General features: G+C 37.6%; 1 protein-coding gene across 1 annotated transcript; it reads right to left on the minus strand.

Moving 5' to 3' along the window:
* Positions 1-1,507: 1,507 nt before the first annotated feature.
* LOC101174895 (four and a half LIM domains protein 2-like) lies at positions 1,508-11,802 on the minus strand. The gene is made up of 6 exons (XM_004066514.4): positions 11,354-11,802; positions 9,140-9,331; positions 8,038-8,212; positions 7,753-7,922; positions 5,553-5,739; positions 1,508-3,083 (listed from the first exon to the last, which is right to left on the minus strand). Exons 2-6 carry the CDS (start codon positions 9,293-9,295, stop codon positions 2,932-2,934), a joined length of 840 nt encoding a protein of 279 aa, XP_004066562.1. The 5' UTR covers positions 9,296-9,331; positions 11,354-11,802; the 3' UTR covers positions 1,508-2,931.
* Positions 11,803-12,028: the final 226 nt, after the last annotated feature.

Raw genomic sequence — 12,028 nt, forward strand, 5'->3', positions numbered from 1 at the left:
TTAAATAAAAATTCAGAATTGCACACACTCCGAGTCACAAATGCACACACTTCAATTTACAAATGTCATTTTATGCAAACGTGCTAAATAAATTTGGAAATGCACACGTTGTGTTTCACAAATGCACACTCTGTGTTTCACAGACACACACATTGTGTTTCACACATGCAGACTGAATGTTTTACAAATGCACAAAAAGTGTTTCTCACAAATGTGCACATTGTGTTTCACAAAAACATTTTAGAAATTCACAATAAATGTATCAGAAATGCACAGTAGGTGCTTCACAAACATGATTTTTAGTTACACATGTGATGTGAACTCACAGATCATACGAATTGCAGAATGTGCATTCAAAATCCCGTTCTCGTTTGTGAATCTCCCCACGTGCGTGAGAGATTTTTCTACGGTGAATATTGAGACTCTTCTGACGGAGCAGGTCAACTAATGTCACCATTGGCTAGTGAAGCTGTCAATCAAACTCATCAGCAAAGCAGACCGGTTCGCTATACCGTTCGCCTGAAAAGATCTTTCCACAAAGAAAAGTGAGTTTCTGCAGCTGTCGGGATGAGAATACATGTTATCAGAGGGATCGTTCTGTCAGTTCTTATTTTCACTAAGCTAAATCTTTAGTGAAAGTTAACATTCACTTATTGTTGTTTGTTGTTCTTTGATGATGTGTTTGAATTCTAAACTTTATTCTAATTCTCTAAATTCAAGGGGTCTTAAACTGACAATAAAAAAATAAAAAACTTTATTTTTAAAGCCATGGACACTGTTGCTGTGTTTCCATTACACATATGCGCAAAACTATCGAAATTCTAGAAATGTCGAAAAAACACAATTTCACAATTACACTGTTTCCATTAAATGATAATTATGTGAATAATCCTAAACAAACTCACACAAAAAGTCATTCAATAACATGGATTTGAACAATACTTACAAAACATATTATAAAATTTCTGAGGCCCGAGCTGGATGCCTCCCCATCATTGCCAGCCAGCTGCCCAGATGCCGGCATAGCAAGAAAATTAGCTTTACCGCCTGACATAGCGAGCTGCTATGCCGGGATATGGTGCAGTGAGTGCTATCACTCCAGCTATGCCGTCGTTGGGCGACTGGCTTGCAGTTTGAGCATGCCAACTGATCCTGCACCAGCTGTCTGTCTGCCATCCGGCCAGGCACCCATGGACCGCACAGCACCATGGGCACTGTGATGGGCTGGCGACCTGTCCAGGGTGTATCCCTCCTTCACCCAACATTCTCTGGCAACCCAGCAGCCCCAGCGGATTAAGAAAATTGATGCAAACTGGCTGCATGTGCAGAGTTATTGGTCATGTTACTCATTTAATTCTAAAAAAGTCTTTCCGTTGTAATTTTGCGAAATATGGGAAGTTTGATACGCCTCCATAACCACCTCCTCCAAGCGCAGAAACCTTTTTTTGATGAATGCAACTTTTTTTTCAAGGTTGCTGCCTAATATTTATAAAAATGGACCAGAAACTTTTTCCTAAATCTTTTATTTTCGAAAAAACCCCAAAAAACAACAAATACAGTCCCCAAAACAAATATTTTGTGCCAAATAACTTTGGCAAAGCAAGGAAAGTTAAGATGTAATTATAAAAAAACTGTTGTATGAGTGGTGAATATAGAGTTGAAGGCCAATAGATAGAACAGACAGATGATGCATGCATACATCCATGTATGTCAAATTTGACTTTATCTCCATAAATGTTCAATTTTAAATTGCATACATTTATTAAGTTTAATGTGGTCCCGCAATGTTACATGTATACTGTTTATTACAAGCATTGAGGAAAGGATCACACAAGGTTCCAAAATGTCATAAAGGAAAAAATGTCTTTAAAGTAATCGTTCTTGTTGGAGAGTAGCCAATTTTCGAACCATTATCTAGTGTGCATTTATAGGGCCTATATCATGAAGATGTAGCTTTTTGAGCTTTTAAGTGAATTACGATGTTCATTCCTCACAAAAAACAACCCAAAAGTGGTATTATGATCCATTCACACATTTCGGAGTAACTCTAAAAACCTGAACACCAGCCCCTCCCAATCCACGAAAACGAACGGGTTCTTACATTGTGAAGTAGATAAGCGAGAAACAGCCCCTACCAGGAAGAATCGGCACTGCCAGCACTGCCCCCAGGCTAACACGCACGCACTTACTTTCTCGGCAGAGCTAGTAGTTATCAACTAAACATGTTTATTTTATATGCACAAACATGCACATCCATCTTTGCAAAAGTTTGGATGTTTGTTTTCATAGGTGGAATGTAGACATGCTGCCGAGGCCGACTGTAAGTTGACGTCATGAAACTACAAGGAGCGAAGGCCGGTGCCTCAGAGATCAAGTCGTCTTTCTTCCAGGTTGGAAAAGAATTGGATAATATTAATATAATAATAATACTAATATTCAATAAAAATGTCCTCTTTTGTGTGCTAAAGGTACTATCTTACATGAATATAGATTACTATAAAAGGCTTAAGAACAGCATGGTATAGGCCCTTTAAGAAAAGCATGATATAGGTCCTTTAGAGCCGAGTCTGTACACACTTTTTCCCCCTGTAAAGTACAATGGACTGCCTTGGTGGTGTTAGAGACATTAAAAAACCAGTACTAGGTAAGATTTTCCTTCTAAGTCTTTCATTAGATATTAATAAAGAGCTAATAATTACAAACATTAGCTGGGTTTTATCAGATAGATTCAAACTGCATTAGATCAAACTACTGATTAATAGAAATCTTGTACCTTGCATCAAAACATCAAGCTTGGCTCCCAGAAAATATATTTGTGTTAAGCCAACTATTTATTTATATCAGTCAATATTGAATAGGATATTATGGCATGCAGGTCATGGAGTGGGATCAATTATGTAGCACATGCAGTTTCTTCTCTTTGCCAAAAACTCAGAGGTCTTTGCCACAGTCGGGGCAGTAGATGTCTTCTTTGGATGTCAGAAACCCTCGTCCAACCAAAGACGCTCCACACTTTTTGCAGTTGAAGCAGTTGTTGTGCCATTGGCGCTCCTCAAATGAGATGTACTTGCTGCCCCCCAGACCTAAAATAAAAACAGAAGACAGAAGTCTTATGATCACATTAATGCAATCAAAACCTGTAATTGATGGTGATTGGAGACGCAGAGGAAAGCACATGATCTCTGAAAAGCTAAATCCACATTAAATATTATTTTTGACGGACTTTAGCTGGATTATGGCTTCAATCCGAGTTGTCACAATTTTACATGTTATGATTTTTAAAAAAAAGTCCTGAAAGAGAGCTTCTTTTTAAATTTTAAATGAAATGTCCTTTCAGTCAATATTTTCTAAATATTCAATGTATTTTTAAAGCTCATATCAACAATAAAAATAAGATTAGGAAGACAAACGTTTAATTGATGTTTGAAACTAAAAACATCTTTTAGAAAGAAAAATTCAAAATTATTTAAAAAATTGATTTTTATTTGAAGAAAACAAACATTAAACTCGTTTTTTTTGTTTTGTTTTTTGCCTTAAACACCTCATTAAATTGGCATACTAAGCATTTCCAATCAAAGATGCTCAGTTTTTTAACACAAGGTAAGCAAACGCCTCGAAAGTTAAACTATTTTGGGCTAATTTGAAAAGTCAAAGAGGAATTCAAAACTGCTTTGATGAATACTGTTTTTAAAATGCTATTTCTAAACTAGTGTTTACTTGTTTTCTGAAGAGAACAGATGCCAATTTTTCTTGTCTAACCAAGAAAAACAGGTTATCTCGATGTGAGTAGCAACCATTGATTGTAGAAGACAACTGGACTTAGTGAGTGTGACATCCTCCATAGAAAATGCCTCACTTCAGGCTCAAGCTAAATGAAGTCCATTCAGTCGCCATTTTAACATGATACGGACATCGCTTGTTGGAGCCAGGGTAGGGAGAAGCCGAAGGGGTAGGGAAGCAAATTGATTGAACATTACTACTGTAATCAATCAGGAGTAAGCTTGTTCGAAGTCTACACCCGTTCCACTGAAAACAGGCTTTGGAGATACTGTCAATCAAATATTCGAGGTGGGGGCCAATGGGTACCCTTTGCTTTTAATGAGGCATCTGATGGGTCAGTTTATAACTTGAACATTTTGTAGGGGTGTAACGAGTCATTTTAACGCGATTCAAGTCGATATTTGTGATTGCTGATTCGATTCCCTTTTGATTTTGGTTCATTTTAAACAATCCGATTTTATCTGATTCACTGACCTAAGATCGATCCAGGAAATCTTTAGCCAAAGCTTTAACCAGTGTGACTCAGAGACAAATACCTCGGTGCTGACCAGTGCATGTGAAGTTTTCCAGAGTCCTTGTATTTCTTGCAAGATAATCAAGTGTAAATCAAATATGTGTTCAAACAGACAAGGAAACAGGAATTTAATTATGACACTTGGTCGTTTTTATGTTAAAGTAAAATGAACCTTTCCAAATGGTATTTTCCAATTTCAATTCGATTATAGATTAATTGTCATGGTTTGAGTTTGTTGTGTCTTGTTTTACGTTTTAGTTCTTGTTCTGTCTTGTTTGGTTCTGTTTCCTGTTTTATTTTGAAAGGTTTCCTGTCTTGTCTTGTTTCTTGAGCTTTACTTCCTTTGGTCCCCATCTGCCCTGATCGTGTTCACCTGTGTCTTGTCTGCCCTGTCTGTATATAAGTCTTGTCTCTGCCTTCCTCCTGTGCTGGTCCATTAACTTCTGGTCGTGTGTTTTACGTCATTCCTGTCTAGCGTCCTCGTTTCATGTCCCTCGCCACGCTACAGTGAGTTTTTGTTTTGTTTTTGTCATCCTGCTCTGCAGCGCCTTTTGTTTGTTGGACATTAAACCCTCTAGTCCTGAACCCGTTGGCCTTCCGTCTCTGCGTCTGGGTCCTACCGGCTCTCGAGCCTCCCCCGCACATGACATTAATCTTAGTTTGAAATCAGTTTTTAATGGTATTAGTCGATTCGATTTTATTATGCCTCAGACAGATTATTGGGACAAATATAAATGTTTGGCTTCCTGGAACCAGCGAATACTTCCTATGTGGAACACAAGGGGGGAGGGATCACTCAGTGCAGTTCTCATATACAGTCAATGATGCCAACAAAAAAAGCTACTCTTCGGTTTTTTAGCTCGTTTGCTATATTAAGTGATTATGGTTAAAAAACATTTTTTATCTAAACAGTAATGTAAAAAAAAGAATTGTGTTGTGCTTGTAAAAGCCATCTATAAACTTAAGTGGCAGAGCATTCACAAACTTTTAGTTTATGTTTACTGTTTCACATTTTAGCAATGTCAAAACAATGTCCGTTCATATTACTTATAATGTAACTTAACAGAGCAAAAATGTCCATAATCTTTTAAAAACAAAATGACACTGGAGCTCTAAACTTTGAAAATATGCTCTAAAATGACAAAAATATTAGTTTTTCTTTAGACCATTAAGAAATAAAAAGCACACATGCATGGGTGTACTCGTCTAGCAGCATCATGCAAATTCTGTAAATCAAACAAAGCCTTTTTTGTTTTACCACTGATTGGTTTGTTGCATGAGATGCATTTCTTTGCAAATAGGCTGCAAAAGCATTCAAGGCAGTAGGCGAAGTCATCCCGAGAAGTGAAGCGCTGTCCAGCCAGCTGTAGCTTGCAACCAGTACAAACGAAGCACTCTTTGTGCCAGGGCTTGTCGTGGTAGCTGATCCCTCCAGTGGTGATGGGCTAAAGGATAACAAAAAGGATTTCAAGTGTCAGAATGAGTAGTTTTTCCCTTATTTTAAGGTTTGTTTTTCTTATATCTTCTTCCTTCAGGGGTCACTACAGCAAGTCACCCAAACAATCAGTTTGACCCAACCCCCTACATTTACCTGGACCTGAAACCAGCACATAGAATCATTGGAAAGTGTCCCTGTGTGGTTGCAATAACTCAAGGCACCTGGTAGTCCAAGGTGGTCTCCCATCCAAAGACAATCTGGTCTTGAGTATGCTTAGCTTCTAACCTTAGACAAGATTGAGTGTGTCCATGGAGCCCTGACCATCCTTAACTTGTAAAATGTAGATTACCTTAAATGTAATCATTTCAACAATAATAGGTCTACAGTTTACACAAATTTTGAAGTAAATTAGGAACAGTGAAATTAGAACAATGTTGTTCGACCTATTTTGAGCCAAGGTACACTTTTTCTTTAACAAAAATCCCATGGCACACCAGCATCCAAGAATGTAAAAAAGGAGAAACTCCATAGTCTGTGTTGTTGTATATTTTAACATTTCATTTTGATTTCTGTAAATTACTTTTGCTTCCTGATATGTTTTTTTACAGAAAATAGAAAAGTTAGGTAATATGAGACATCACTGATTGGATGATGATGTTTTAATATCATCATTTAATCAGCGATGTCCCACAATACCTATTGTTTCCAGTTTTTTATTGTGGTTCATTTTTTAACATTTCATTTTGTTTTCTGGAAATTGCTTTTGTTTTCCAAAATGTTTTTTCGTTTTTGTTTTTTAAGTTTTGGTTTTTGGAATTTTGTCTTAATCTATAAAATTTAATGTTTCATTATCTGTTTTGCTTTTTGCACCATGGTCGAGGTAAATACTCGATGGATGTGGATTAAAAAATGATTATCCACAATGATTATGCACACCCACGACGTGGAAGTCTGAACCATGGTTGCTTCCGCAAAGTGTGTTTTTGATAATTCACACTTTGTTTCCATTATCCCTTACCTGTGCCATGGTCCGGGTGAATACTTGATTCTAATTGGCTGCAGGTGTGAATTAAAAAGTGATCATCTACAGTGATAGTGCACACCTAAAAAGAAGTTACGGTTGCATAGCCGGAGCCCATACCACTTTTCTTTCCTTCAGTGCAAGTTTGATGCGGGTTCTGTAGTTGTTACCTTGTTAACCTTCGAAGTGAGCATTATCAATAATTAAAGGATGCTCAAATCATTATTATTGCACCAATTAAGTCGTCCTTTCTTCCATGACATTTGTTTTATGACGTTAAATGATTTTCAATGTATATTTTTAATTATTAGAGAAGTGCAAAACTTAATCAATACTCCAATGAACATGGTGCTTTGGTGTTTTTTACTTGTTCTAGTAGAATTTTTCTCAAGATTGAGGACGTATATAGAGGAATTCAAGAGTATTAAGTATTTCTTTATTCAAATTATGATGGATCACAAGCAGATGGCATCTGGCTCAAAACTGTATGGCTGGATAGCCCCAATATTGCTTACCGTTTCTTTGCTATGCTATTGCTTGAGGTTGTGATGGTCTGTAAACTAGTGGGAGAGTGTAAACAAAGGAATGATGGGATTTTCACATAGGATTACTTCCACGACAACAATCCCACCCATGACCCAGAGGCGTATTTCTAATAAAGCTGCAGCAAATATGCATAATCATGACTAAAAGACCACTGGGAACGCCAGTACGTCTGTCAGGGGGATTTGTTGCTCCTAACACCAGGAGATGTCTCTGACTACTGGCTGCTTGGCCATCTGTTTTCTGCTCAAACGGTTTAAGATTGTTTAGGATTCGTCCTCCTCATTCACTTCCTTTTAGAACTGCATCATTAGCTTCAATTTAGTAATTTCATCCCTATATAAGCTTGATAAATTAATATCATGAACACATTTGCAGGAATTCTTTTTACTCTGGAAAATAACCGTTGAACGGGAAATATTGCTGCATTTTACACTTTTTTGTTACATTTTTTACCTTCTTGCAGTGAATGCACTGCAGGGCAAACAGTCTCTCATAGCAGGACATGCAGTAGTTATTGTTATCCTTCTTGACAAAGCTTTTGGTGCCAATGGTTTGCTGACAATGGTTGCAAATAAAGCAGTTCTCATGCCAACTGTTGCCTTTGTGCTCCATCTTCTTGGTGCCTGGTTGGTGTATAGATCAGAAAAAAACAATTGTAAGAGAATTTCAAATAAATAATAAAGGGTATACCCTTAACCTGATACAAATAATTGAAAGTCTACAGAGGAAGAAAGAAACCTGGCATTATGGTCTTCAGGCATGCATGGCACTTGGCAGAGTACTCATGGCAGTAGCAGTCGGTGCACATCAGCAGATCACCTTTGGTGGCAAAAGGTCGGTCAACCAGTGATCTGGTGCACTTATTGCAGAGAAAGCAGTCACTGTGCCAGTGACGGCTTTTGTACGAAAGATCCTGCAAGCACAAAGACTTAAATCAAGACATCTGAATATGACCCAAGGAGACTGTTTCGTTGTTTGCTGTAGCAAATTTGCTGCTGAACTTTAAGGGTCAAACTAAAAAGAACTGAAAAATCTGGTACAGTGCAGCAAGTTCCCATCCTATCAGTGTGTTGTCTGGTGTCATCTTTTCCAAAGTGGAAATAGTTGTGCATTTGGCAGAAGTAAAGGTTATGAGTATACCTTAGGAATTTATTTCTTGGCATGTGGGATTGATATTTGGACTATTATGAAAGAGGAATTTGCATTTCTGGTGTAGGGCAGCCATACTCCTTGAGTAAAATAAGTTCCACCTATCTTTGGCCATGGACTTTCCTGCACTTAATAATGTATATGCTATGTTGACAATGTCAGTCAAATATTTGTGCAGTACACTGGTTTAGTGTTAAACTTCACCTATCTCAAAAGGCCCTTTCGATGTTGCAGGGTTATTGCCATTGACTGTATAAGAGAACTGGACTGAGGGAGTGTGATGTCACCCATACAATATGCCTAGCTTCTGGTTCCAACCAAATGAAGTCAATTCAGTAGCCATTTTTCTACAATACAGATTGGAACCAGATGTTGTGAGTCGAGTTCTCCTATACAGTCAATGGTTATTGCTGTTCAACTATTACGAAAAGTACAAGCCCTCCGAAGCTGTTGCACAACATAATTAAACTGTTATTTTGTTCCCATTTTATGTGTTGACCAAGAACTAGTATCAAAGGAAGAAATTAGATTTTCTTCACAGTTTATGAAAAGCTAAACTGTAAACTTTGAGCCCGCTGGTCATTTATTCACAAGTAATAGACAAATTCCAGGTTTAATATACTCTTAAAAGATTGTACTGGTGAATAATTAAATTTTACTAAACGTTGAAAAAGAAGAATCTGGGTTTCACCTTGCTGGTGCAGCTGATGAGCTTCTTACACACTTCACAGCTGTTGGAGTACAGTGCCTCATAGCACGTGATGCAGTGTGGCTGTTCTTCCTTCAGTACATACTTTTGCCCGTACAGGGACTCCTGACACTCAGTGCAGTCATAGCGTTCAGACATTATGAATCAGATGTCTTCACCAGGGCCCCCAGCTTTCTAAAGAGAAACACAAAACTTGTTTAAAATAATAGTAAAATGTATTTTCTCCAAGTGACTGGAAGTAAAATCTCCAAGAAGGCAAGGCAGCACCATGGTCCAATAATCTGTTGAGATCTCATGTTCTCAAGATCTAAGGTCAAGCTTGTTTTTCAGAAATCCCTTTCTCATATGCTGGTAATTTTCTGGTCAGGGAAAGCTGGTAAATAAGAAGCATGGTCATGACAACAGCTTTGGCAGCACTGGTCTGACCTTATAATTAAAGCTATCACATGCAACATTTCATTAACCTCCACAGGACACAAAGTAAATTCCAAAGAAACATAATTCAATACAACACATGCCAAATTAAAGATCAAAGTGTCACAAATACTTCCCATACTCTAAGCCAATTCCCCTTTAACTTAGTAACAACTCTAAAGTCCATTCATTCCTGTCAAAGTAGATTAATTAGTAAAAAAAACAGGTCTAAAGTTACTCTTGTTACCTCTTTACACCACAAAACATAATGACAAATGATCAACAATTTGGAGTGAATTCCAGGGAGTGTGAAGCATCTTTCCCTGGATTTAGCCACTGAAACTATTTAGATAATAATATAATTAGTTTGTATACAAGAGGTACTTTTGTCAGTTGCTCTGAGTAACAACCCTTCATTCATTCACAAACATGTGGAATTGCCATTAATTTGGTCTGAGTTCAAACTTCCATTTTGTGACTAAACTGTGTTGTCAAAAAACACTTTTATATTTCTATAGATTGCCATGAATTTAGTTTTAGGTGTACTGTTTTAAATTGAACATGCAAAATGTCATTTAGCTTTTGTCAGTTAAAAGAATAATGAGCTTGAACTATCCATCAATTTTCTTAACCCGCTATATCCCTTTTCGGGGTCTTGGGGTTGTCGGAGGCCGTCCGTGCAGCCTGGATTTGAACCAGGTTTTTGAGGCAAGAGCACTAACCACTGTGCCAGCATGCAACCTGAACCAAATTCAATAAATCTTCCTTGGTACTTCGCTAGAATAAACTTTGAGTGTCTCTTCTCTACTTTCTAAAAACTCTAAATAGGCACTCCGTTCTCTCTCAATGACATTTAAACACCATCTTTTTTCTCTCTACATTAGTGCTTTACCATTTTTGATATTAATTTCACAAACTACCTAACCTTAGAGCTTTCAAACATCCCACACAAACAAAAAGCCATTTCTATCGTCCTTGAAAAAAGAAAAGCCACTGGATCATAATTTCCATAAACAACAAAAATAATGTTTCTCAAAGCTGCTCTTCAAGATTTGAACCCCTCATATTTTACACATCTCCTTGTTAGGACTCATTGTGTTAGGATACGGACATTTAAGACACTATACAGGGTTAGTAACACAACTTTATAGGTACTTTAGAGGAACCCTAAACATTCATACTCTGCATCACTGCATCTCAGTCAGCTGTTTCCCTCAACATATAGAGCATAGAGCCGTTTTCCCACCACAGCTACCATTTACAAGTACCCCAAATTGACTTTTCAACTGAAAGGCAACTTTGGACCCCAGTGTCCCTCAGGATCCAAAGTTGCCTTTCACTTGATAAGTCCTTGTTTCAGATACTGGGACCAGGTGTCTAACCAATCCGAAGATGCATGGACGACTGTGGTTGAAACAGGACAGTAGCTATAACAGTCGAAATTTGTTTAACGTTCTTTAAACCTTAGATATTTCCTATATCCATCTCCAAAAGCTTTATTAAGTCGGTAAACATTTTTTACAAACTAAACTATAATATTTTTAGCCCTCTGTACTCCTTTGTGCCACGTATTTCAATACCTTGCCTCTTTCGTGCAAAAAAAGTTGATTAAAGAAAAGTAGATTTTCCTCTATACGCAAATTCTGTCCCATTTGAGTTTTTAACCTTTATTTAACCAAATAAATAAAATGAACACCAGTCCTCTTTACATTGACAACCTGGATTTATCAATGTTTTTGGATTGTAGAGTTATGAAGTAAGAAAAATGGTTGAAAGTCTTACCTGAGCTGCGTGCTGTCAGACTGAGACCAGGAGATTCCAGTGCATAATGTAATCCATCGGCTTTATTCAATTTAAGTCAAATGTGACCCAGGGGGTGGAGACGGTGGTATGATCTGTGGGGGCAGTTCCTTTTTAAAATAATCTATCCATTCAGTTTCTAAACCCACTTTAAAAACTTGTTTAAAAAAAACAAAAGAAAATTCGGTGAATGCTTCAAAGGTCAGTGACAAAATATGAATTAATTTTTTTTAGAAACTTAAAAGGAGACTATTTTTTATTGTATTCATCTCCAGTGTTTGACCTTAAATATATCTCCAGACCACAAGACTGCTGTCCCCTGTGCTGCACTTAAGTGATGTTATTATAGTAGCAAGATTCTTCCTGTTATTAAAGTATTTCACGTTTTTGTTGTTCACCTCATGGTACATCCCGTCAGGGATCGTCACAGTGAATCAGCTTTCACTCACTCGCACACTTAGTTTGGCAGAGGTTTTAAAACTGGATTCCCTTCCTGACACAACCCTGTATTTTAACAGGGGACCGGCACAGGGAAACCCAGACTTGACACCTCCTGTAGCTACATAGTATGAAGGGTTTTGCGTAAGGACAGACACTGGATTGAGCTTATTGCCCCCCCTGGGAAGCAAACCCTGGTTTCCCACGCATCAGCCCTAC

The sequence above is a fragment of the Oryzias latipes genome, chromosome 2 (assembly GCF_053564925.1).
Source record: "Oryzias latipes strain Hd-rR chromosome 2, Olatipes_Hd-rR_3.1".
NCBI classification, from domain to species: domain Eukaryota; kingdom Metazoa; phylum Chordata; class Actinopteri; order Beloniformes; family Adrianichthyidae; genus Oryzias; species Oryzias latipes.

Excerpts from the sequence above, each read along its gene's own strand:
- LOC101174895 (XM_004066514.4), bottom strand. The coding sequence starts at position 9,295 with ATGTCTGAACGCTATGACTGCACTGAGTGTCAGGAGTCCCTGTACGGG. Across the intron at positions 8,213-9,139 it reads TCATCAGCTGCACCAGCAAG|GATCTTTCGTACAAAAGCCG; the intron begins GTGAAACCCAGA and ends TTGTGCTTGCAG. Across the intron at positions 5,740-7,752 it reads AGTGCATTCACTGCAAGAAG|CCCATCACCACTGGAGGGAT; the intron begins GTAAAAAATGTA and ends GTTATCCTTTAG.